Source organism: Drosophila sechellia, chromosome X (genome assembly GCF_004382195.2).
Source record: "Drosophila sechellia strain sech25 chromosome X, ASM438219v1, whole genome shotgun sequence".
Lineage (NCBI taxonomy): Eukaryota > Metazoa > Arthropoda > Insecta > Diptera > Drosophilidae > Drosophila > Drosophila sechellia.
Window position 1 is genome coordinate 22,025,273 of NC_045954.1, and position 26,473 is coordinate 22,051,745.

The 26,473-nt window shown below is 37.6% G+C and overlaps 4 protein-coding genes across 8 annotated transcripts in view; 1 reads left to right on the forward strand and 3 right to left on the reverse strand.

Moving 5' to 3' along the window:
- The window catches only part of LOC6620596 (sodium/potassium/calcium exchanger 4), a 12,046-nt gene extending 10,949 nt beyond the window's left edge, over positions 1-1,097 (reverse strand). For both annotated transcript variants that reach the window (XM_032725539.1, XM_002044764.2), the window contains exon 1: positions 702-1,097. In XM_032725539.1, coding sequence (XP_032581430.1) covers positions 702-780 — 79 coding nt within the window. In that variant the 5' untranslated portion in view covers positions 781-1,097. The remainder of the gene's footprint in view (positions 1-701) is intronic.
- On the forward strand, positions 289-16,014 carry LOC116802160. Of its 2 annotated transcripts, none has more exons than XM_032725554.1 (2): positions 289-357; positions 14,410-16,014. In XM_032725554.1, the coding sequence occupies exon 2, from the start codon at positions 15,554-15,556 to the stop codon at positions 15,911-15,913; it is 360 nt and encodes a 119-aa protein (XP_032581445.1). In that variant the 5' UTR covers positions 289-357; positions 14,410-15,553; the 3' UTR covers positions 15,914-16,014. The 2 variants fall into 2 exon arrangements, with proteins under 2 accessions (XP_032581445.1, XP_032581444.1); XM_032725553.1 differs by lacking the exon at positions 289-357 and having other exon boundaries at positions 14,410-14,864; positions 15,102-16,014.
- LOC6620589 (protein suppressor of forked) lies at positions 16,001-20,465 on the reverse strand. The gene is made up of 9 exons (XM_032725193.1): positions 20,411-20,465; positions 19,092-19,491; positions 18,635-18,910; positions 18,273-18,576; positions 17,781-17,972; positions 17,302-17,715; positions 17,138-17,245; positions 16,387-16,687; positions 16,001-16,329 (listed from the first exon to the last, which is right to left on the reverse strand). Exons 1-9 carry the CDS (start codon positions 20,463-20,465, stop codon positions 16,082-16,084), a joined length of 2,298 nt encoding a protein of 765 aa, XP_032581084.1. The 3' UTR covers positions 16,001-16,081.
- Positions 19,564-26,385, reverse strand: LOC6620597 (sodium/potassium/calcium exchanger 4). Of its 3 annotated transcripts, XM_032725545.1 has the most exons (7): positions 26,055-26,385; positions 25,564-25,782; positions 23,690-23,877; positions 23,427-23,610; positions 21,671-22,042; positions 20,796-21,133; positions 19,564-20,086 (listed from the first exon to the last, which is right to left on the reverse strand). In XM_032725545.1, the coding sequence occupies exons 1-6, from the start codon at positions 26,092-26,094 to the stop codon at positions 20,799-20,801; spliced, it is 1,338 nt and encodes a 445-aa protein (XP_032581436.1). In that variant the 5' UTR covers positions 26,095-26,385; the 3' UTR covers positions 19,564-20,086; positions 20,796-20,798. The 3 variants fall into 3 exon arrangements, with proteins under 3 accessions (XP_032581436.1, XP_002044801.2, XP_032581437.1); XM_002044765.2 differs by lacking the exon at positions 19,564-20,086 and having other exon boundaries at positions 20,731-21,133; XM_032725546.1 differs by lacking the exons at positions 19,564-20,086; positions 25,564-25,782; positions 26,055-26,385 and adding an exon at positions 23,944-24,039 and having other exon boundaries at positions 20,731-21,133.
- Between the last annotated feature and the right edge of the window lie 88 nt (positions 26,386-26,473).

Consider the following 26,473-nt stretch of genomic DNA (forward strand, 5'->3'; position numbering starts at 1 on the left):
GTTCGCAGGTGTAAATCGCGGGGAAACCACATTATGTTATTCCGGATCCTCTGATAAGGGCGGAAAGCGCGAGGGCAAACTGCCACTCATGGATGGCGCATCTTCGAACAAAGAGCACGAACCCACAAAGTTAAGTGGTTAGGATGGATTCATTTGCGGCCATTGGATAAGTGCTACTTGATTGATCGATCGATCAACTATCCATCCATCTGTTCCACAAATAAGTGCGAACTGAATCGCTTTGGGTGACAGGAAGTCTAGATAAGCTAGCGGCTAATGATTATACAAAGGTTTAAACTTTTGAACTAGCCGAGAGCCGGATAAGCCGTATAAGCCGTATAAGCCGGAAAATATTTGGTAAATATTTCCTTTTTAAAAGTAAACATTTCAAGGGCCATATTTACCTAGCGCCCAAGTTACCAATCGGAATGTTAGCGAATCATGATTGCTAGAGGAGGGTTACTTTATGGAAATTTAAATGAAATGTTGACGAAAGTAAAATTTAAGATAAAAAAACTGCTTCGACAAACAAATTTTAAATGGAAGTAACACCTTATAACCTTAATTTAATTTTTAGATTAAGAATTAATTATTTTATGATATAATAGTTAATAGTGCAACAAGACGAGGGCATAGCGAGCATGCTTCTATCAAATTATTTACCATTATTAAGATTATATCCTCTTAATTTTGTGTCTCACCTTTGGCCTGAGTAACCGTCAAAAAGCTTCCACATAATGTAAAGAAAAGGCAACGCCAAAAGGTGGCAGTTTTGACCATCTCGAACTATAGTACTTATAAAAAAGAAAATAAATGGCTTCTGAACGTAAAAAAAAATGAAGAAAATACACGTGCTGCTGACACTTCGTCTTTGAAAATATATTTTAAAGCGCCGAATAGGGAAAAATTGAGCACACACGGTGAATGCGTAGCGGAGCGCCCGAACTCGATTCTTTGGCGGAAACTCGACTTTCGATGCGTTCGGTTTTCGAATTTTCGGACTTCCGTTCCCGGTATTTTGTACGAGTCGCTACTCGCTGGCAAACTCCAGCAAACCGTTTGGCTAGAATAGTATTGCACAACTAATAAAGTGGGGTTCGCTCGCGCCCGTATTAATAATAGACAGCGACGTCGATGGTAGCGTTGGCAGAGGCAGCAGCAGTAGCGTCGGCAGAGGCGTACCTTCGAATTGACGGTTTTATAAAGATATCTCTATAGTACGTCTAGTCAACTCAAGTAAGTCGGTGCCCGTTGCCTGTTTTATGGCCAGGTGTTATACCTCCTCCTCTATGGCTCCTCCGCCGTTTTACCATATTTAACCTCCTTTCTTTAGCATGATTCATATTTGCTTTTTATTTGCCTATCAGTCGTGAAGTACCCCTGATAAGGGAGATCTCGTGTGTAATCCCCCCAAAGTTTTTTTTGCTTCGATATGCCTTTACTCTCACTTGGTGCTCGTAATTGTAATCTAAAGGGAAATTTATTGGCAAGTACATTAAATATATATTTTATTTGATTATGACAAATTGAGTTTTTAAATAAAGTTTGTGTAGTATTTATATATGGGCCTTTATAAACTTGTAATTAAAAACATATAAAGCTCAATAGAGGAAATAGACTTTATTCGATATTGCTGATGCGCGCCACCTGGCGGCTGTTACATTTATTTGTAACGACTCTCTGGGGTCAATGACCATCGTATGCATTGATTTTTACTGTTTCGCTAGATGTTGACTGAATAAACGAAAAATACCTTTTCCAAAAGAAAAATAAAATCGACAATTCAAAACTTTTGTAAAGGTGTTGCGTGACAGATTTTGGCGGTTTGTAGACGTTAGAGTCGAAACAAACTTGCGTAGACTTCATTCTTAATATCTTTTTTTATCCTAATATCTATTTTTATATTTAGTTTCTCAGATCTTGAAGTTTATACAACTCGGCTGGTTGTTCTCATCAACGTCCTTCTACATCCTATATAATACAACAAATCGAGTATACCCGTTTATTCTTATAGTAACCGGTTAAAATATAATTGGTAATTGCCTTCAGTAAGAGAAAAGCATTTTATAAGAAAGATTACAATAAAATTCAAGAGTCATTTTCCCAGAAAATCGGATTCCCGTAACTCAGCTAGTGTGAATTTTCGCGAAATTTCATCATTTTTCTGGGATATCGATAGATATTGGGGAATAAATGACAAAAATTGTAAGAAATTTTCAAAAGAGTGCTCGCAGTTTTGTGCGGGTTTGTGGAAGTTAGAGCGGGCGTGACAACATGGGTCAACAAACTTGCATTGCGTCTTAGTCTCTAGAATCTGTATGCTTAAGAATGCTAGAATGGTTTTATGGTTGCTTATGCTAGAAGGTTGATTCTAGCTTTTATAGTTCCAGAGATCTCGACGTTCATATGGACAGACTCGGCTATTGATCCTGATCAAGAATATATGTACTTCATATGGTCTGAAACGCCTGTTACATACTTTTCAACGAATTTAGTATTCCCTTTTATTCTACGAGTAACGGGTATAAAATCAAGAGCCGGAATTGTGGAAAAAGTGGCAAACCCACAACATATCACACAGTGGTATGTTGAAGTAAATGCCAATCCAGATAAGTGTAAGGAGGCCCCAAAATCTATGTAGGTATATAGTCGTAAATACACCAGTAATAGTTCTGATAAGACGGCAAAACAACAATTGAGTTGACATTTTATCAATCGTTTGCCAGTACGATCCTCTGTTACCGATTGAATATCTGCTTTTAGGGAATGGTTCAAATCTTCTAGTAACAGAATAACAATCATCTGAAAAACTTAAAATATAAGCTTTTAAAGTGTGCCGTTATACGCGTAACTCGTAGAGTAAATGGTATTCTAGATTCGTTGAAGTGTATGTAACAGGTATATGGAAGCGTTTCCGACCATATAATGTATATACATTTTCGATCAGGACCAATAGCCGAGTCGATCTAGCCATGAAAACTGCCACGACAACAATTTTTAAAACTGTTTCGATTTATCTTTGTTTTATTGTTTGTCTTGCCAATTTCTATAGGTGTACAAAAAACACTTCGGCCATGTCCTTTATTACACCTACAAAATGTATGTACAAAATGCGATGTAATGTAAATTGCACATGATTGCCATTCGATATGTATTTCATATATCATTTCAAAATGACCAATGTTATGACGTAGTTGCTTTTATATATTTCGTGCCTGTGCTTTCATAGATAATTTCATCCAATTGCAAATCTAAAATAATAAACTAATATTTATAGACTTCAGCAAGCCGATAGCCAGCGCATTAAATCAATACGCGTTTGAATTTGATTTCGATTCAGATTTCGTTTCTCTTTCTGGGAATTTTTATTTCTAGGGGGTTTTGTTGGTGTTCATGACGTTAAAAATATATTTAGGCGTCATGGATTTTAGCAAAACGATGGCGTAGAACCTGACAGGTGCTCTAAGAATATATATGCGTTGTTGTTTATCAGTACATTGATATATCAATCAAAAGGCGAAAAAATAGCTGGGGCAGCTGCTCTACTCCAAAACACCAGCAATATTCTTTTGGACAACTTAATGCAAACAGATGTTTTGACCATTTGATTTGATAAGATATTTTCATACAAAAGATTTGTACAGCCACTTTGATGGCCGTTCAAAATACAAGAGAGAATGCTATAGTCGACTTCCCCGACTATCAGATACCCGTTAATCAGCTAGTGGAAATGCGGACGCGAAATTTCATAGTTTCTCTGGGGCATCGATAGATATAGGTAAATAAAATGAGAATAAACTTAAAAAATGTTCCAAAGTGTGGGCGTGACAGTTTGGCCTGTTTGTAGGTGTAAGCAGGGGCGTGACCAATGTGTTTTTGGTATACGACAGAAGTGGGAAGGACAAACAAGACCATGAAAAGAAGAAAAATCAAAACATTTTTCAAATGTGTGGGCATGGAAGTCGAAAGTTTTGGGCCGTTTGTGGGTTTTAACATTTTGGTTTATGTCTCTGAAAGCTGCATGCTCAATTTCATCATTCTAACATTCTATATTATCTAACTTTCATCGCAAAGGGCTTATGAACGTAATAAAAGCTTACTTTAATGAGCTAAAAATCTATCTTTTTAGATTAGATGAGTTTTATTATGGTTGCAATGCTTTGTATTGTTGCATTTTTAAGGAGGTCTGTGGTTTTTCGATTATTTACCTCCCTGTTTTTTCTGTGATAGCTGGGCATGTTTCCCTGATGTCATCCATGCTTATGCGGGTTACGGATTGGCATAGGGGACAGGTGCATGTGGTTTTGGGATCAAGAAGATGTTTTTGGGTTACGCTTGAGTGACCTACATATCTACTATATTTATGTACATATGTATTTGATTTGATTTTGTCGCTTCTTCTCGTCAGTTTTTCTTGTATTATCTTAGAAAAGTTTGTTGTGTGGCTGTTGATTGTGTTGTATTGTTTTCGTATCATGTGTTGCATTTGTTTATTAAGGTTATGTTTTCTATTTGTAATTGTCGTTTTTGGGGTTTGTTTCAGCTTCGGTGGTGATGGCGCATGAAATGTTTAAGTTTTGCTTGGATCCGTCTGTGTAGATAAATGTGTGGTTTTTGTTGATTTCTTTTGCTTCATATAAACGTTTTTTTTTTAATTTTTCAGGTGGAGTGTTGTCTTTTTTGTAGATGTGTAGAGATGTGTTATTTATATTTTCGGGATATTTCCATTGTGGTTTTGTTTTGAGTAGTTTAATTGGTACATACCCTACATGTAGCGGAGTTGACATGTTTCTATTACTCGATCTAATGGTGCAGTTCGATTTTTTTTCTTGCTTTGGTTTTTTGGTATTTCGATATTTGTATATTGTTGGCTTTTATGATATTTTTAAAGTTTTTTAAAGAGTTTAACTGTGAGGTGGTTGCGTTTTTGTTCAATCGTTGGTACATACATATGTTGGTTTCGTACAGCAACTTGATCGTCGCTTTTGTGCGAAAGGCTAGCTACTAAGACTGAGTACTGCATAAAATGTAGTTTTTAATTTGTTTCTTAATTTAAACATTAAGGGGAAATAGTCCGCACATGCACAAAAATGTATTTTCTTGAATTTTGCTATGACGTTGGCAACCTTTTTAAGGCGATTAAGAAAGGACTGCCGATATTGGTGATCCTTGTGCCGTTCTCTAGGGCACAGATTTTTAATCTTTTTGGTTCTACTTCTACTGTTATTTTTCAGTTTTTTGCTAAGTTTTTTATATAATTTATTATTTTTGGTTTTATTCTATTAGTTGGTCAATTATTGATCAAATTCTCTTGCGAAGTCACGGGAGATGAGTGAGGTGTTTGTTAGTGTTATCGTTGTTCGTTAGGAATCACCACAGTCTATTTGCTATTATTTTATCAAGTGCTATCTCCAGTCAGCAATTCGGTATTCGGGTCGGTATGTCAGTCTTATCCTTTTCGGGCTTAAGTAAGGGTATTGCGCTCGTTTTGTATGATTAAGCTATGAAGGTATTGTTCAATTTGGATGAGTATTCTGTTTTGAACTATTGGTGATGAGTTTCTTATCATAGGGTAGGAATTCTGCTAATACTTGGTGTTGAACCTTTGAGGGATTGAAGAGCTATGTCTAGTTCGATTTTTGGTATGGGATTTTCTCATTCTAGTGCTGATATAGATACTGTGTGATTGAGCATTTTTGGTTTGGATTTATGTGTTTTGAATTCATGGCTGAAGTTCGTGTCTTTAGATAGATTCGACCAGTGCACTGTTTTTATGTGTTTTTTTTTGGCAGAAAGTCAAAAATAAATTTTAACGGAATAAAAAAATGTATGGTTTCTTTATATTTAGGATAGTCTAATTAGATAAAAAGCCAATTTTTACGTTTTTATGCAACACTGGCTTATCGCCTACCTCTCAAAGACAGCTGATTTTCGATAACAGACAGATAAGACAAAATTGGCGGCAAATCATTTTGCAACATTTGTGGTTTATATTTCCTCAGAGAATTAAAAAAGTTTAAAGTGTTGTCATGGAAAACAGTAGCACAGGTATGTAGATTTCTAGTTCACAAACATTTTTGTGTATGTTATATGTTTTTGTGTGTTGTATCGTGTTTTGTTTATGTGCCTTTTTTACAGTCAACTTAACAAATGTAGCTGTGTTCCGTGGAATATAACTTTTGTATGGCAAACCACTTCAAAAGAGTTTTAACGGCAAGTTATTAACTAACATGTGTATAATATTATACAATTGGTTTCATATGCTCCTTTTTGTTCCTTTTTGAAAAATTTACGTTTTTGTAGATGAATACTTGTTTGGGCATGCAGAGTTGCTAGACATTTGGAGCAAAAATAGTCGCTATGAGGATGCAGTTAGGCAGCATATATTTAAAAAAATTCGTCAGAATAATTTAAATGAATGTTGTATTTCATTGGTAAATAAAAAAGTTAAGTCCTTCCTTGATTACATAAGGAAACATTTGCCAGGTTGCAATAGATCGTTGGACACGTTGAAGAAAAAGCACTTCAAATGGCTGGCATCTAGTATTAGTATAATCGCTGATTGGAAAACTCCAAGCAAAGTTGGTCGTCCAAAACTAGTTTATGAAAGGGCTAGTGTCCGACTTAAAAGAAAATTAGCTTCGGACCTTGCGGATGAAAATAATAATTCTGTACCATTACTCTTGCATGCTGCTTCAGTTTCGGCTAAAAAGGGAAATGAAAAGGACATGGCAGTTGTATTAAAAGCAGCTGGTAACAGCGATAATATCAATAATATAAAAAGAAAAATGTTCTCTTCTGAGCCCACACAAATGTCCGTCGACAATGCATTAGCCTTTTTATTTGAAAACGGATTTACAAAAAGCCAATACATCAATTTAAAACGGAATACAAAAGTACACGGCTTTGATATTTACCCATCATATCCTGATGTTCTTAACGCTAAACTAAAGCTTAGACCAAATGGCATCGAGTATTTTGAGAATAAAGCGCAAGTTGAGTTATAACAACTCTTAAACCACACAACTTCGCGGATTCTTGAAATGCAGTATGAAACTTTCAAAGCAAATACCAACTCGATGGAATGTTATATTTAGCTATGGATATGATGGATCAACTGGTCAGAGTATTTATAAGCAACGTTATGAGGAAATCGGTGCTGTATATGATGGATCGCTGTTTGTTACTACAATTGTGCCATTAAAGTTAGTAGACAATGAACAAAAAATAATTTGGATCAGCAGATCGCCACAATATATACGCTTTTGTCGTCCTTTAAAAATTGAATTTATTAAGGAAACTCGAGAGCTTATATTAGCAGAAAAAGAAAACTTGGATACCCAACCTCGTAATCTGCACATACTATATATTTGCATAAAACAGACAACATTAATATATTTGTAAAATATGTCGGTCAAATGACACTAATAGACGGTAAAGTCTTAAACATATTAACATGATGAAACTCTTGCAATGTTGCCCGATTTGCGGAGCAAAGCCAACGCATTTATGAATGTGAATGATTTTAATTCAGATGATTTTAATTCACCATGCGTTGGAAGCGGTCATGATGATCATGGTGATTGCCAGGACATCGACGAGGGCGAGGAGGACGATGAAAGAGAACTTCTACAGAAAGATCATAAACTTGTCGTTGGTAGTCTCGTTGTTGTTGGTTGTTATGCAGTTAATTTGTATTATTGGCTTTAAGCCGCTAGAGCGGCGTATGTTGCCGTGTTTGTTTGGATACTTGATGTGAATAAGGTGTGGATTTTCTTTTCCTCGTTTTAATTTTCTTTTCAATAGTGCGTTAGCATTCCTATAAATTCGACGTATGTGTCTTTTGACTTTTTAGGTTTGTTTCCTAATTTTGTGAAGTCGTGCTAAGTTTTTATTTCACCAGGTTTCTGTGCATGGTATTGTATGGTGTGCGCTTATTTTGTTAATTATGGCTGCCTCTTTGTTTACGACGGTTGAGAAAGGGAACTTAACCCAGTTTGCTTTATTCATATTATTTTATTTTTATTTATTCTTTAATGCTTTGAGATCCCCAATAATGTCTTCTATTTCGTTTTTGGGCCCTTGGGCCAAATTCACAGGAAATATGTCTGCAAAACAAAAAATCAGTACCGAGTAATCCCCCTGATACAAATAAGTGTAATCAGTCCCTTCAAGCGAGCAATCCACGAAGCTCTTAAAATCTGCACCAAGATGCCAGGTATTATCTTTATAGCACCGACTCCCCTTTCCCCAACTCCGCTATCAACAATCACGCAATCACTCCCACTACGCCACCACTGTAAAAAATAAGCGTCATCTTGATCCCTAGCCATATAGGTATCAACGGAATCGAAAACGTGAACGCTGAAGCCAAAGCGGCATCCAAACGTCCATTAACCTATACACCAAACAATAACTCCCTTGTGAGTTATCATACCCACTTCCTTGAGACAAAACAAGAGACAATGCAATAGTCGAGTTCCCCTAATGGGAATGCGAACGCGAAATTTCATAATTTTTCTGGCATATCGATTGATATTGGGGAATGAAGACAGAGACGCAGCGCAAGTTTGTTGACCCATTTTGCCCCGCCCACTCTAACGCCCTAAAACTGGCCCACATTTTTGATAAATTGTTCGATATTTTTTCATAATTTTATTATTCTTGTAAATTTCTAACGCTCTAAAGCCGCCAGGCCGGTCACGTCCACACTTTTGAAAATTTTTAAAATTTTTTGTCATTTTATTCCCCAATATCTATCGATATCCCAGAAAAATGAAGAAACGGGTATCTGATAATCGGGTAACTCGACTATAGCATTCCCTCTTGTTTTGGAGTATATGTATGTACATATATATGTTTATGTTGGATGTTTTGGAGGTATATACATTAATAGTTACTGACCCAATTGCCGTATAGCAAATGTGACAGAAGAACCCATGTTTTATATTATTAATAATACAAATACAAAATGTAATAAAACCTTTTATATTACTAATAATGTGTAATAGGCAAGTTTATTTAAGTTTATTTTATTTTAAGCCACAGTCAAGTGCCCTCTTTCTCCCATTGTTAAATATAATATAATAATTAATACAGGTGGCACAATTCGGGGTTGCAAGGGATTCGTGTGCCAAAAGGGAGGCGACGAAAAGCTGAGGAATAATAATTGTTCTATGCAATATTTTCTTCAGAATAAATAGCTTTTCAAGCAATCACAAGTGGACAAAGAAATTAAAAACCCTTATCAATAATACTAATTATACTCCACCAAATACAGAAATATATTACCAATGAGAACGTGATACTGCAGTATCTCTATACGTTTGATGTCATAACATGGCTAATTGACGTCACCATGTGCAGATTGACCAGCGATTGCCGGAAACAGATTTGACACCTGTCCTCGAATCAATTAGCCCAACGCAATATATACTACTTAAATATATGTAGCGGCTCAAGATAATGTGTATACATATGTCGATCTGGCAAAGGACAACTTATTGCTGAAAGCTAAAATACTTATTATGTTATATTTGTACCGGGTATCTGGGTATCGGTAATCGCTTCTATATAAGCAACGAGTTCTTAGGCACATGCTTTATGTATAATAACAAGTACGGAGTAAGCTATGCACATATATTTTATTAGCACTCGACTCTATTTTAGTACTTGTTTACCCCCAATTATTTGATATACGAATTTGTCTTTGATAGGAGAAGTTCCGGTCGAGTTCTGTTTTGCACTGAACTCTCTACTGGAAGAAGGATAAGATCTTCTATTCGTTAGCTAATTCCACTGGTTCCACTGGTGGATGGGCGTTGTTGTGAGTGTTTGAAGTAGTTTTCTGGGTGGAGTGTAAAGGGTTGTATTTTAACAATGACAGCGGAACAGAGCCGCAAGATTCAGGAGAGTTATAAAATCCCAATTAATAATTAACCCAAATCCAGTCTTTAAAGTTATTTGTACCGAGTCATTCAATAAAAAACTGAAAAGTTCAGATCTTTCTTTATTTTACGCCACTTTCACACATACCAATGATGAAAATATATCTCTATCACTTATTAAACAATTTAATTTTTTGAATCGTCAAGCATTATACGAAATCAAGACAGTCCACAGTGCACTGTGCACTAATCGGTTAACTAAGTTAAGTAAAATTAATATCTTCAAACGGCCTTTTTATTGTCTTTTTTTGTGCGTATTTTCATGTTTACTTAAACTTTAAGTTGTGTTCCTCAAAAATGTGTTCCTTATTATTTGTTATTTTTGGGTTAAGTTTGTGTCGTTTTGTCTTTTGTGTTTGTGCATAATCTTCCATGTCAATTTAACTTTTATTATATTAAACAAGTAATTATATTGATTTGTTTAAATTTATCTTTGCTTATATATATGTATATATATATTTTTGATTTATGATGCACAAAGAAGCGTACCCACGGAGAAAAATTACAATTTCAAGTCACCAATATTGTACAATGTAATATTGGAAATAGCGGACACATCCCTATAGTAACTGAATTAACTGAATGTGTTGAAAAAATTTGTCAAATATATTGGAGCTTCAAGCTGAGGTAGTCGAAAGACTCACTGATGATTGTGTTAAAAAGTTTTTATTAATTGGAAAGTGGAGATTTAATGGAAGTACCGGTCATAGCGAATATAATCAAAAGTCTTCCAATAATGATTTACAGGATAAAAGTTTATTTGTAATTTCAAAGGATAACCACAGACCATCGTCAACACGTTACTGACAACCAAACTTTCAATCGAAGAGGAAAAGTATTTTAAGGAAAAAATAAACCTTCTGAATCCAACTGATGTATTTAAAAATGATAAAAAGATAAAAGTTGAACATAGCTTACAACTAACCATGGTGGATGGGAAAATATGCAACGCCTTAAGTGAATCCTCGTCTATGAAATGTTATTTATGTGGAGCAAGTCCCACAGAAATAATACATTTTATCAGTCTTCTACGATGTATTTAAAAAAATGCTGCATACTTCTACGGGGTAAAGAATTTTTCGCTTGGGGGGTTGGAGAGCCCCAATCTCAAACATTTTTTTCGCGTGTTTTCATAAGCTCTATTAGATGGCCGCCGCTCCATACAAGCGGAACCACTGTGCAGTGGAGCGGATGCGAGTGAAGCATTGGAATTCGCTGACTTGGCGTCTGGCTGATTTTCGGGCTAACTTGTATTGTAGATATGCCACTATATACCGATTCGTCAATATGTATTTTGATCACTTACGTTCACGTTTATTACTGAATCGGAGACCTACACAGCCATCAGATTCCATCTGATGAGCGGGACAAAGCAGGTGATATAGAAATCTACTTGGATGGTGTTAAAGCTGCAACGATCTCAATGCAGTTCACAAAAAAAGGGATGGATCCAGAAAAAATGAATAGGTAAATAGTAGTCCTGCTACTGGTCTTTCGAGCACAGGGCACCAGCTGTATCCTCTTTCGGGCGAGACTATAATTGTAGAGACTTTCTTTTTTTTGTATCATATCTGCTAATTACCCTTTCTGGATATATTCCAAAAGAATTTATAAATTTTCTTCCTCGCTTTTCCACTAGATGAGTTACGATTACGAGGAACTCTTGCAGATTGATTTTAGACAGAAGCTTTCAACGCAGTAAGGAGACACTTAAGTCCATTCAAAGTATACATACAAATTATAAGTCGTTGGTTTATTTTAGTTATATTTATTTACCACTCTCCCGTTAGGGCGAGGGTCACAATATTTGGGTATTTGTAATTACAAGGCGTAAGCCGCGGAGTATGATTTAAAACTAACTTAAGAATTCGGTCCCGGTTCAACTCCAGGCCTCTGGTCCGCAGCAGAACTTCTGGCAGAAGGCCAGGTCACCACTTCTGCGTCAGGCCGATCACTCGCTCCGCGAGTGCTCCGTGCGGGCTCCGGGCAATCGCACCTGGAGTACGCGATCAGCAGTTTGTTTAGTGCGCGTGCAGACCACCGGATATGGCCTGCAATTCAGCAGATTCACTCGGTGAGAACTGCTTGTGTTAACTTACATATATATTCTTGTTCATTTATTTTTTGAATAATTTATTTAATTTTTTATTATTTTTTTAAAAGCTAACAATTAATTAAATTAGGAGCTAGCAAATTAATTAGAGCTATGACAGCAGAGGCCTTCAGTTAATGTTTTATGCAAAATTTGATGTTCCCTTGCTTACATTTAGATAGATAGAGTAATCTTGTTAAGGTTACATTATACATATATGGTGGTACAGATTGGTGATTTTAATGTATTTGAGGATATATAATTTGTTTGATGGGATTGGGCTGGTATTGTTAAAAATGTTGCTTCTTTGGGTTCTAAGATGGATACAGGTGGACAACGGGTGTTCCAGTGCACTGGAACAGTGCAGTGATAGGTTGTCTGTGCGGTTTGGTTGAGGTGTGTGCCCGAGTTTCGTGTGATTTTTATTTGTTCTCCTCGTGAGATAGACAATTTTGAAAAGTTAAGAAAAAGGTAGCTGTTAAGATGATTTTGGTTTGATGCAAAGTTGAGGTTTTGGCGATGTTGGTTAGGTTATTTCTTGAAGTGTTCTTTTCTGACTTTTTAGGGCCTCTATAATGGCTAGAAGATCTGGTGTGAAGACTGATGAGGAGTGGGGTAGGATGTGCCGTTTGATAGCGAAGTTATAGCGAAGCTGGTAATTTGGTTTGTTTGAGATCCATATGTGTAAATGTAGGTCTAGGAAAGATCGTTGGTTTGCTTATTTGTTAATAATTTTCTTGAAAAATTGTGTGGTCGTGTTGTTTTGTTGAACTTATTGAGTGTTGTGTCGATTCTAGAAAGATTGGTGTTCCATGCAGGTGAGGTTTGCCGGCATATTTCTATAGAGTATACGGGTATACTAGAGTTGTTGAAAAGTCTGTAACAGGCGGAAGGAAGCTTTTTCGACTATATAAAGTTAATATATTTTTGATCAAGATCAATAGTCGAGTCGATCTAGCCATGTACGTCTGTCCGTCTGCACGTAGGAGTGTCGAGATCTCCGGAACTAAAAACCTAGAAGGTTAAGATTAGACATACAGATTCTAGAGACAAAGACACAGCGCAAGTTGGTTGCCGCATGTTGCCACGCCCACTCTAACCCCCACAAACCGCACAAAACTTCCCCGCCCACACTTTTGAAAAATGTTTTCACATATTAGCCTTATAAATATTTTATCGATTTCAAAAAAAAATAGTTTTTGCCACACCCATTCAAGCCCCAACAAACCTCAAGGAACTGCCCCGCCCACACTTTTGAAAAATTTGTTGATATTTTTTCATATCTTTATTTGTCTTGTAAATTTTTATAGATTTGCAAAAGGAAATTAAAACTTTTTCCCACGCCCTCTAACGCCCTAAAAACTGCCACGCCCACATTATTGAAAAATTCTTGTATATGTTTTCATAATTGAATTAGTCTTTTAAATGTCTATTTATTTGCCAACAACTTTTTACCATGCTCACTCTAACGCCCTAAAGCCGCCAAACCGGTCACGCCCACACTTTTGAACAATTTTTAAATATTTTCTCCTTTTATTCCTCAATATCTACGATATCCCAGAAAAATGAAATTGGGTGTTTTCCATCTGTTTCTGTTAATAAAGTGTATTCGTAGTATTCTTAGCGATGTAACGTTCTGTATTTGCATGCTCTCAGATAGTAAATAGCATTTGCATTTTGTTGGTGAGAGGAACAGTGCCCCAGAATATACAGCCCCAGTCGAGTATTGTAGAGAGAATAGGTTTAAAGTTAAGGTTAATTAATTTTTTGTTTTTAGATTTTATTATGATGGTAAAGTCGTCGAGTCATGCGTAATTTAATAGGCTATTGTGAAGAAAATTACTAAAAGTAGGAGCCTTGTGGAATGCCGTTTTGCATTGGTTGGTAGGAGGAGAGGTCGGAGTTGATGTGCACAAGTATTTTTCTATTAGTCATGTAACTTTTGATGTAGTTTGTTATTTTACGTCCAGTTTTCCAAGCTACTAGTTGCTCTAGGATAGAGTGCATCCAAAGAGACTAGAATATTATTATTCTCGTATCTACTAGAATATTATTATTCTTGTGTCTTTATTCGAAATCTACTTATATAATGGATGTATGGTTTCTCCTGGATATAGCTCAAGATAGCTAATAGGTGGTCTATTAGAAGTAGACTGTCTGTGTCCGATTTCCCTTCCTTGAAACCAGTTAAATCCACAACAAGATTAGTTTCTCGTTTAATACATTTTTCAATCACGAAATTGATTAATAAAAAATCCAACTTTTACAACAAAAATGCATCTATCAACTTTTCATCTTGTCTCCAAACCTAGAACTTACAATTGAAAGGGTAAACACCAATAACACTATCCTTTCCTCTTCTGGTTTTAGGTTGCACTCTCCCGCGGATAGGAATCGATGAGATGCGAAGACAGTGTGGCAGGATTTACACTTGGTATTGCGCCGGGGAGCTGTATGGCATTGAATGATCATTGTGCGGGGAGCGTCCCTTATGCGCTTTCTCCGAATCACGAATCGGATCACATGGACGTGTGGCACTCCGACTGGCAGGCGCCTGGAGCTGATAGCAATGACGGAGCCAATCCTGAGGATGACCTCATGCATGATGTGCTAGCTGAGCAGCGCTCAAATGGCAGGGATAATGAACTTAACCATCAGCTTGTGCAGCATAAAATTTGTTGAGGACTCGGAGTATTTGCGTGATCCTGGAGAATTTTTATTCGTTGCGGTGGACCAGAAGAACCTGTCAAAAATGATTGCAGTACGCCAGAAAATTTAGAACAGAAGCTAAAAAGCCCAAACCAGTTCCAGATTCTACAATGCAGGTTCAAGTGCTTCCCAAAATAATACCTTTATAGGAATGTAAAAACATGTGATGATTTGTGGCGAAAAATAATTTTACCGTACTAGTTTTTGATACCTTTGGTATATGACTTTGGCTTCCTCACTTTTGAATATTTCTCCCTGTGCATAAAGTAGTCGCCTTCGTCACTGCGTTGAATATCACAGTTATAAAATGAAAATTAAACTTATTCTTATCGCAATTCAATCTTCTTCCCCAGGAGGTATCACCCGTTTTAGAGGGCCAACGTCTAACGACCCACCATATACACCGCCTGATCGATTTGTACCGCTCGGAGCATCGTCTCTGGAACCAGTCGCATTCCTCAACATGGAGCTGTGCCGCGACTCCTGGCGTAGGATAACGAATGCCTGGAGTACTTATTGCTGCCGAAGCTTCGGCGTGACGGAAGTTCGGATCCGCGTCTCGACGCTGTGTCAAAGATTTCTCAAGCAAAGGAAGCGCTAGGAGGCGGACTGTGAATTGGATGATATTACCAAGTTTACGCACTTTGAACAATTGAGCTTCCTGTGCAAGCAGCAATCTTTATAAAAACGGCATCGTCACTATGCCCGAGAGAACAGCCGTCTACTACAGCTTTACGAACAATATCCGGTCCTATGGCACAATGCACACAAACGGGTTCGATGGGACGCTCTCCTGGGTCTCCAGATGGCATCACGACTTTCGGGGATTAGCCTGTCGCCCGTGGTTATCCAGCGACGGTTGCAACCGCTGCGCAAGCGATATCGACTGGAAAAGATAAGCTATCTGCAAAGTGTGGTGGAGGGAAAGCAGGCCGAATTTATATCCGGATTCGAACACTACACGGAAATCGAGTGCCTGCACAAGCACATCGACCCTTATGTGTGTGCTGTTCGTAGAAAGATTTTTGAGAATCTAGTAGGTCACCAAATCCATGTGCAGAGCAACTGTGAAGTGAAAAAATTGGGTAATGCTAAAAACCAGGAGATGAGAAAACGCATAAAAGAAGGGCTAAATGAAGAGAAGAAGTTGCAGTTGATTTCTTAAAGGAAATTTTGAAAGTACCACAATGGACAATGATGCCAAAGGCATGAACGCTAATTCCGAAGCACCTTCCAACAAAACGAAACCTAATTAATGTGGTTTGCTTTATTGGATTTCTCGTAAATACATAAATTGAAAGAAAAAAGTGAAAATATGTTTTTTTAACGTTCCTTAATTAGACTTGGCGAAACGCTTTAGCTGCCGCAGGCGATATATATCGTGGGAGGGCGGCACAGCGGTCTGCAGCTCGTCGTCACTATCATCGCCCCCAGGCAGCAGTCGTCGCCGGCGCGGTGGAATGGCCGTAACACTGTGCTGCACCCCCGTATACGTGCTTGTGTCCACGATCCAGTGAACCGACTTAGCCAGATCGAAGATCTTAGGCGACAATTCGTTGTCTCCATTCGGTTGCGGTGCGGCTAAGTAAGATAATTGTTCAAAGTAAATTGAAGGGAATTTCAATCAGGTACACTCACAGTCCGGAAGATTGAGACGCATGAAGATATCGAACAGTAGCTCTACGCTAACGAACGGTCCACGGAAGGAGTTCGGTGGAGGCAGGGTGGCGCACAAAGCGGCCAGAGCTGGCGGTTGCGGAAATACACCACCTGCAAGTGGATGGGCACCAGGATGAGCACATGGACGCGGCTTAAATGGAATCATCTGGGAGAAATCTGGACGTGGCAACGGTGGCGTTGCCTCGCTATCTGTCTCGACCTCTCCGGTGTTCTGGCTTTGAGCTCCACCACCCACCTTGTTCAGTATAATGCCCACATTCTGCAAGAACGGAGGTGATCGAACCGAGAAAAGTAAGTAAAGACAAACATTTTGTGAAGCATGTGCCAACAAAAAAGAGCACTATACTGCACAGAGCGATTTATAGGTAAAATCGTACTTGCATAGACCAAACAAGATCCTATAAAAAGTATTGTAAAAAAGTTCTGCTATCCCTTTCTTGTTCGCACATATAAAATAAAATAAAATAGTCGTGCTCTTTCATTTCAAATGAGTTCCTACAAACTGTCTCAAATTGGAAAAATTTTAATGAATGTACTCAATTTTCAAGAAATGTCTTCAGACATTCAACTGTTATGGCGATTACTACACGATCACATGTTATCGTTTGTTGTAGTATAACAAGAAATTCCAATTATTTCGCGGTTATGGATGCTAGCTTGTTTTGTTTGTTTATGTTTTTATAAATAAGTAAATTCGGCGGTTACGCACCTCAGCATATCCTATTGACTTGAGCTCGGTGCTGGTGCAGGGGTAAAGGTCCAGAAATTTGTAGCGGTCAACCAGCTGGGCGGTCTCCTTGCCCTCATACTCTTTAAGCTTTAGACAAAAATTATTATAAGATATTTATAAAAAAAAAGTAGTAAAAGACGTACGTTCTCGAAAACGGGACTACGGCGACGTTCGACCTTAACGATGCTGGAGAGATCCCCAATATTAGACTCGAACTCGAGGAAGCGATTCCAGACCTCAACACTCTTGTGCGGCGACAAACCACCTGAACTAAGTACCCGTTCAAACAGGACGCGCGTATTATTGTCCTCGTTTAGATGGGACAGGTAGTCAATGTAGCACATCACATACTCTGGACTGCCACCAAAACGCTTCAATCCCAGCTCGAAGATGCGGAACGCAATTTCTTTGTCCTTGGAGCAATAGTACTCCATCAAAGCAGCGGCCACGAAAATGTGATAGCGCGACCTTACGTCCTCTCGAGCTTTCTTAAAAATGCTACGGGCCGACTTGATCCCCTCAGCACGACGGGCGAACTTCATGTACTGAACATAGACCTGGAGTATTCCATTTCAATGGTATCAGATATTTGATGAAACATATTCAACATGTGTGTTCCTACCAATGTGGGATCAATGTCTGGCAACTGTAACAGCTTGTTGTACATGGAGTGCACCTTCTCGTACTTTAGCCGTCCTTCTTCAAAGTCCGCATAGGCAAAATATAGCAACGCATTTCGGTTTAGCACGCCGTTTATAGACCGCTCCAGTATATTAGCGCACTCGTCCGCAAAAATCTTGGCCGCCTGGACGTCCTGCAACGTTTTAATAAGGAATTAAACATGTAAATACACAAAGTTCGACTTAGTTATAAAGAGTAAAACGCGTGCGGCCTGGCCAGGGGCAACGGGGCAAGCCACGGAAAGGCATCTGTGTTGTGCCACTGCGTGCTCCCTTACCCGAGGGGCGACACTTCTCAGCAAACAAGAGACTATATTTGATTCGTTTTTGGTTTTGACCTTTGCCCACCACCAAGCAAAGGGCATAACCCGCTCTATTTGATTCACTACAGTAACGCAGAGAATAGGTGAAATGTTTTCAACACTAGTACGCACGCCTTTCTCGGTGAGCACGCGAGCACTGGTGTCCAGGAATTGGGAAGCCTGGTGCCACACTGCCGGGTGGTGGGTGAGCACCAGCAAACATTGCTCTGTGGCGAACATGACGCGACGGGTGACTAGGGCCGTATCTTCAGTGCGCAACGGATTAGACTTCTCATACGTGATAAAGCGCTTCCACAGCTCCACTTGCTTCACCTCCTCCTTTGTGAGTGTGGGCGGGACGGCTGGCAGGTTGCGATTGAGACCCTTTGTGTGGTATTCCAACTCTTTGGCAACACGACGGGCGTTCATGTAATCCCTGGTTTAAAGTGGGAATTTAGAAAGAACATTTAGCAAACGCTGCGTGTAACACTCACTTAGATCGCTCCAGACTCATCTTCTCTGATATAATAGGGTTTATGTTTTGCTCGAATGCGATATAGTCCTTCCACAACTGCTCGATGCCCACGATAGGTGTGACTACCGCCTTTTGATATACGCGGCGCACTGCTGTGATCTTCTGGTTCTCAGCATAGTTGCCCACTGCTTCAACGCCCCGCAGAAAGTATATGTAATCCTGCCAGATGCTGAACGAGTGTAGATCCATGCCGATTTTCTCCAGTGCAAAATCATAAGCCTGGGCCATTTTTTCTCTGAGAACAGAGTTAAGTCCAATAGAATAAGCGTGTCAGAATTAAAAACATGTTGTGCATCGAAAAAATCAATATGCTTTAAACAAAAAAAAAATTATTCTTTCGCTGCATTGCAAGTTTTGACAACAATTATAATAGTTTCTAAGATTTCAAATTATGTTAAATAAGGTAAAACAGTTACTTGTGAGTGCTTAGACCCGACTTGGTTTCCTTCACGTAGGTAAGATAGAGCTTCCATAGGTCGATGTTTAAAATCTTGACTAGGCAGCGTTGGAAAAGTTTCTCTACGCGTTCGTAGTACCGGCAGCGCATCTCCATCTCAATGTATAGCTTCCAGTACCGAGCGGTTGTCGGGAACACATTAACTAGCGACTCGTAAAGGCTGCGTACTTCGTGGATTGGCCGCGTTTGGGCCTCGCGGATCATGACACTCCAGGACTCGATGTCATAGGGCCGCAGCTCCACCACTTGCTGAGCTCGCACCAGGCGCTCCATGCCCCATTCCTTGTCATCGATAAGTAAAACTATGTTGTTAACATCCAAACCGCTTAAAACTGCTCCGTCCACACATTTAAACAAAATTTTTTCACATTTTATTCCTCAATACCTATCGATATCCCAGAAAAATTATGAAAAATCGCTTTAGCATTCACACTAGCTGAGTAACGGGTATCTGACAGTCGGGGAACTCGACTATAGCATTCTCTCTTGTTTTATTATTGTGGAATTGTTATAGTAACATTTGAACAAAATGAAAAAATGTTCTTCGGCGTTTGAAATTGCACAACAAAACTAGGCACATTGGGAATGCAGAAAAAGTAATTTTTGCATTACTTTTTTATATCCAAACCACCCAGATAAATGATGGAAAACAACTCGATATAAAACTTTATTTGTACAATTATTTATTTCTCGTTACATTTCCCAATTATAATTTTCCAATTATGATATAACATTTCTTTGATTTACTGCCTCTAATAGCAATACGGTATACGTAAAGCAACAGGCTTTGTTGGCTTTAGGGAGTTAGAGTTGGTGTGGCAAAAAGTTTTTTTCAAATCGATAGATCGACGACTAATAAATTTATGAAAAAACATCCTAAAATATTTCAAAAATGTTGGCGCGAAGCTTTCGGCGGTTTTAGAGCGTCAGAGTGGGCGATATAAATTTACAAGACTAAAAAAAAAGTGAAAAAATATTAACAAATTTTTTAAAAGTGAGGGCGTGGCAGTTTTGTGAAGTTTGTAGGCGTTAGAGTGGGCGTGGCAACAGGGGTCAACAAATTTGCGCAGCGTCCTTGTCTCTAGAATCTGTATGCTTGTAGCTAAATCTCAATCTCAATCTTTTAGCTTTTATAGTTCCTGAGATCTCGACGTTCATACGGACAGACGGAAAGACGAACATGGCTGATCAATAATATATATACTTTATATAGTCGGAAACTCTTCCTTCTGCCTGTTACATACTTTTCAACGAATCTAGTATACCCTCTTACTCTACAAGTAACGGGTATAATAATCCTAACGTTATCCTTTTTTCTTATAAAGTTGCTCATGCTCAAAGTCGCGGAGAGTCAGAAAATATGAAGTAACGAAAGACCCCTTACTAGGCTTGCACCAAGAATGCCATACAACGATAAAAGAACGCTGCAATATTTATATAATTAAAAGTAGTGGTATATAGCGAATAAGATCAGATATTCATAAAAAAAACATCCAAACTATTACTTCATTCAATTATTTTCAATTGATCCAACTGTTTCTGTTACCCGATCACTCTACTAGCAAAAACGAAATGTTTATAATAAAGGGTGGGGATAATTCCTGTTTCCATTACCTTCTCATTTCAAAAGTTTATTTTCCTTAATTAGGCTCAATTCACTTACTGCTTATCCAAAAAATCCACTTGGATCCTCGATGTCGCACATGTTTTCTTTGTTCAATAATATCTCTAGTGTACAGGCGATAATCAGAAAAAGCACATAGAAGATTATGCTGAGATATCCGACGATCTTGCCCATCACAAACCTACTTGCCAGAAGACCCAAATAAAGAACGGTGGCAGTTATCACTAGCATGGCCGTGGTGATGGTAAGGGCCGTGGAGTCGATCTCGACCTTTTGCTGGTATATAAGGATTTTCAGAAGCCAGGGTAGACCTAGGCATACAAAAATGTCGAATGTGTTCGACCCAATGGCATTGCAGATGGCCATTGACCCATATCCTGAAATAAAAACAATTGGATAACATGTTATTCGAAATAAGCTATAGAAATTCCCCTTAAAGCATTGCAGTCAAGGTGATCATTGAACCTTGATCACCTTGAATTTAGATTAAACTTTGTGTCGATTTATAGTAACATTTACAAATAGGTAGGTACAAATAATTTAACAAGTTTCTAGTTTTTCACGCTGCTTATGAAGTCTTTCGGTACAAGGCTAGTTTTTTGCAGCTTAGTTTCGAAATCGAAACTGAGTAAATCTATATACCCTTGCAGAAGGTAAAGCAGACATTTTTGACCATATAAAGTATTTAGATTCTGGATCAGTGTCAACAGTCGATAAAGCAGGTAGTATATAAGACGGAACGGGACGAGCACTAATATGTCATATTTTAAAGAGCTTGAAAAGGAAAAAATTTTCGGTAACATATTTTTATATTTTATATATATATATATTTTTTTTTTGTTCGTACATAGAATCATTTCTGCACTTAATATATTTCGGCACACGTATGCGGAAGGAGTACCATAGGTACTTACCTTTTTTGGACACAATATACGAGGACGCTACTTCGGGGACACTAGTGCCGGCGGCCAATACAGTAAGGCCCATGATCGCGTCTGGAATTTTGAGGTTGTACCCCAAAATTGTGAGAAACCAAGCAAGAAGATAGGATATCAAGGAAATCCAAAGGACGGCTAAAATCATGGAAAGGAAGAAGATGGATCTGACACTGGGAACAGTGCAGGCAAGCATCAATTCTGCCGGATATTTGACGGCCCACCATGTCCACTGGCAAAAATTGGATTCCGTTTGGGGTTTCGCACACACGTGGTCGCGAAATCCCTTCAGCCGCTCTTCTTCGCGGGTCATCGGATCTTCGTCCAACAGCTCCGACTCAGCGTGATCATCTAAGGAAGATTTATCTAGTTAATTCTGAAATTTATATTCTTGCACTTAATTTTCTTAAATTTGTGTATGACAATTCCCTCGTGGCTGTACAGAGTGCCCAACTTTAACATGAATGCAAGTTTTAGAATCATAATAATATATCTAGAGAGACACAAAATTGGGTTGATTACGATTAAAAATTTCGAATCTGGTCACCTATAATTGAATGAAGCAAGGACTCTGAACTGAGTTGGGAACAGGCTTATTTTTTATTATTTTGAATTAGCTCATGAATGAATTGCATTAAATATGTAAAATGCTCACACATAAATTAAAGCATTGCTTTTTAAGCGTTATATTAGTTGAATATGGTACAACACAGTTACAAATGGGGAATGACTTTAAATAGCGGAAATTTATTAGGGAAGGCTTTTTATTTATCGTCTTCCAACTTCATTTATACCACTTTTCGCAACAACGAACTAATATTTTAGTTGACATGGAGACTAATCTATAATCGATAGATCCCTTATAACTTCTAGAGGATTTTGCTCTCATTCCCTCTCGCTCATTTTTTCAGTCTGCCCCTCACGACATTTTTTTTAGAAATGTACTGGCAAAGTATCTATTATTGGTGTTTATGAATGCGAAGATTTATTTCAACTACAAGGTCCTATTTCTCTGAGTCCTTGATTCAGGGATCATAATCGGATGTTCGCATCGTTACTAACCGAATTAAATTTAATTTTCATTGTCAATGTTGCATTGTTTCCAAATATCAGCCCAATCTTTAGTCAACCATATTGTAATATTATACCCGTTACACCTAGAGTAAAAGGGTGTATTAGATTCGTTGAAACAGGTAATAGGTAAAAGGAAGCGTGTCCATATAAAGTATATATATTCTTGATCAGGATCAATAGTCGACCTGGCCCTGTCCGTTCGTCCTTCCGCCCGTAAGAACATAGAGATCTCAGGAGCATAAGCTGAGATTAAGCATACAGACATAGACAGAGCGCAAGTTTATTGACCCATGGTGCCACGCCCACTCTAAGGCCCACAAACCGCCCACAAATTTTGACTGACACGCCCACATTTTTGCAAATATTTCAATATTTTTATTGTCTTGTAAATTTCTGTCGATTTGCTAAAATACTTTTTGCCACGCCTATTCTAACGGCCACAAGCCTCCAAAAACTTCCACGCCCACACGTACTAATTTTTTTTTACATTTTTTTCCCAATATTTATCAATAAGCCAGAAAAATGTTGAAATTTCGCGTTGGCATTTTCACTAGCTGAGTAACGGGTATATGATAGTCGGAGAACTCGACTTTAGCATTCTCTTGTTTCAAAATTAAAAGATATATAAAATAAATTAACGTTGAAAAATAACTCTTCTTACGTCGAACCAAATTTTGGATCCTACGGTCAAAGGACAATTGAATGACATAAGCAATGTATAGTAGTAAAAAGGCAAAAGCCTCATACCACGTAACCAACGAATCATACAACACATATGTGAGCGACGCTATGGCTATGAGGTACCAGGCTGTGTCTCTGGTCACCGGCCACCAATCCAGCTTGGTCTGCAAAATATGCAAAAACGAAAACAAAAAAAAAAATGTGTGAGATAGAACTGCAGCTTAAATAGTGAATAGTACGCACCGGTTGAGTAAATATGCCGCAAACTCCTGCAATTACCAGGACATTAAACACGGAAGATCCCACGATAGTGCCAAGTCCGATGTCGCCCTTAGTGACGAAAGTTCCCACAAAGTTTACAAACAGTTCCGGTGCCGATGTGGAAGCCGCTAGAAAAGTGGCTCCCGCCACATCATAGGTCATGCGCAGGGCTATTGTAAGACAAACATTATACCACAATTAAAAGAGGGCAAACATAACCACAATTTTTAGGATACCTGATAACGCATACAATCGAGAAACCGAAATTTGTTTTCTGAGCCTAGGAAGTGGAAAAAATCCAAATTTGAAGTCAATTTTTTTGGTAAAAGTTATGACCTTTTTATACCCGTTACTAGTAGAGTAATGTGCCACGCCCATTCTAACGCCCACAAACAGCACAAAACTGCCACGAGCACACTTTTTTTAGTCTTGTAAATTTCTATCGATTTTCAAAAAAATCTTTTTGCCACGTCCACTCTAACGGCCTGAAGCCACCAAACGGGTCACGCCCCCTCTTTAGAAAATTTTTTAATTTTCTTGTAATTTCTTCCCCCAAAATCTATCAATATCCCAGAAAAATTATGAAATTTCGCGTTCGAATTCACACTAGATGAGTAAAGTATGAGTGAGTACTAGATAAGTATATAGTTTAAGTATAAGTTTGAAATTTTTATAATACTTTTTGAATCCTCTGTCGTGCATCAGGTTGCTTACACTACTATACTCTTTCACTAAAATGGCTTTTCTCTATAATACTAAGAGAATATGGAAATATTTGAGCATTTTTCCTTTATACATATAATAGATATTAATTTTATTTAATCTACTCATATAATTAGCAAAATCATATGAATACATAAGTTTTGAACAATATGAGAGGTCGGTAAACACTGTCTACATATAGTAGTTGATCTTTATGAAATATATATTTTTACTGAGGGTCAGGGAGAAAAATAAAATTGCGCTAGCTCGTTATAAAAAGACACTATTTGGTGTGACGACTAGCAAAAAAATAGAATATAATATCCTATCCTAAATTGTAGCAAATTAGTTCACAACTTGTAACTTTCAGGTAATACCGAAATTTGACTCTACATAAATAATAATGTGCATCGATGTGCATTACAAAAATATATTAAAATTTTCTTGTAAAAATAACATGAAAAAAATCAAGAAAGGACTCTAGATTTGGCATGCCGAAACTTATATACCCTTGCAGTAATTATATACATATAGAGAAAAACTGATGTATACCGAATTGCGAATAACGTTTTATAAATAAAACCATCGAAGCTAGGAAGCTAACTAAAAAAATGTATACATATGGTTTACACTCGTATTGTCACACATGTCTCCTTTACTGCGTTGCAAACTACTGACTGAAATCGATATACCCACTTACAGTATATAATATGTAGTGTGCTTTTAATTAATTAATTAATTATTAATGTGCTTGTGCAAGCTCGTATTTATAAATGATAATCATTTTTAAATATGTAACGTTTCTTTAGTATATTGTATATAATAGGCATAACAAAAGGAAAGTCCAACTTCCATAAATAAATGACAGTGATACCCCTCTAGAGTTAAGTTTCATTAGATTATTTCCGAAACTGTTAAAATACTGAATTGCCTAATTTTGACAACAAATTCTTTAATTTCCCTAACTGTGTCGAACCAAGCCTTTCTTAAATTACTTTTAGCAGATAAATGCAAGAATTCTGACGTTCAACAATTAGTCAAAAAACATCAACGGCATCTTTGTTATTCAAGCAAGATAACATTTTTCTTAAGGTTATTTTATTTCTTTCTGTGTTACTTGGGTGATATCTAAAATTGGGCATATTAAATCTTACTGTAGCAAAGGCGCTCCATGGCTGGCACTAGATAATCGTCACACACAATCGCTAGGATGACAAAAAGGTACATGCTGACCAAAGATGACACTACGATTGCTATCCAACTTTTTTGTCGCATAAGGTTAGGGAACTCCACGATGGCCGGCAAAGTACAGTTAAGGGCATCAATATCATAGCTCATATCATGTCTATATGCAAGCGGGTAATACTTCCATTCTAAAATGGCAAAAAATATATAATGCGTTACAACTCCAGATATACAATATATAAAGAAAAAAATATAAAGAGAAAAATATGGAAACCAAAGCTTATATACGTATGTACCCTTGCTGTAAATATATATAAAGGAAACTATTGTTTAAGAACTTTTGCCAATAATAAACTAGTCAGTTACTTAGATTATTGTTAGCTAATTTTTGGCATCATTGACCACGCTTTTACATTTGTGTTTATAAAAAATCTGTAAGTTATGGAGTGCATACGATTACCGTTGGGCTTAAAGTCAGTTGAGCTCCAGTCGAAGAACATTATCCTTCAGTCAGTGCTAATGGAACAAATTTACCATTGAACATTTAAATTTTCCAGATATTTTTGATTTGTATATAACAGCTCAAACAAGTAAAACATGTGTCTTGATTAACTAGTCAAGGCTACGCCTGATAATAAAATGGTTCGATTGTTACCCTTCATAGTTGAATGTTACAACTGCTTACAAGGAGGAGATGGAGCCATTTTAAATCCAGATGTATATATTTAAAAAAAAACGTTACATAAGAATTTATTCCTTTGCCGATTTAGTCTAAACATATAATGTTGCATCCAGTAGTTTCAATATTTTTTTAAATATACATATTTACATACACATAGAAATAATACTGGGTCAGTTGAAAGTGGAAATTTACATATA

Excerpts from the sequence above, each read along its gene's own strand:
- LOC116802160 (XM_032725554.1), top strand. The coding sequence starts at position 15,554 with ATGGCATCACGACTTTCGGGGATTAGCCTGTCGCCCGTGGTTATCCAG.
- LOC6620589 (XM_032725193.1), bottom strand. The coding sequence starts at position 20,465 with ATGAGCAACTTTATAAGAAAAAAGGATAACGTTAGGATTATTATACCC. Across the intron at positions 18,911-19,091 it reads TCGGGTCTAAGCACTCACAA|AGAAAAAATGGCCCAGGCTT; the intron begins GTAACTGTTTTA and ends CTCTGTTCTCAG. Across the intron at positions 17,246-17,301 it reads GTAGTCCCGTTTTCGAGAAC|CTTAAAGAGTATGAGGGCAA; the intron begins GTACGTCTTTTA and ends TTTTGTCTAAAG.
- LOC6620597 (XM_032725545.1), bottom strand. The coding sequence starts at position 26,094 with ATGTTCTTCGACTGGAGCTCAACTGACTTTAAGCCCAACG. Across the intron at positions 25,783-26,054 it reads AACTGACTTTAAGCCCAACG|AATGGAAGTATTACCCGCTT; the intron begins GTAATCGTATGC and ends TTGCCATTTTAG. Across the intron at positions 23,878-25,563 it reads CATGGAGCGCCTTTGCTACA|CCCTGCGCATGACCTATGAT; the intron begins GTAAGATTTAAT and ends GTCTTACAATAG.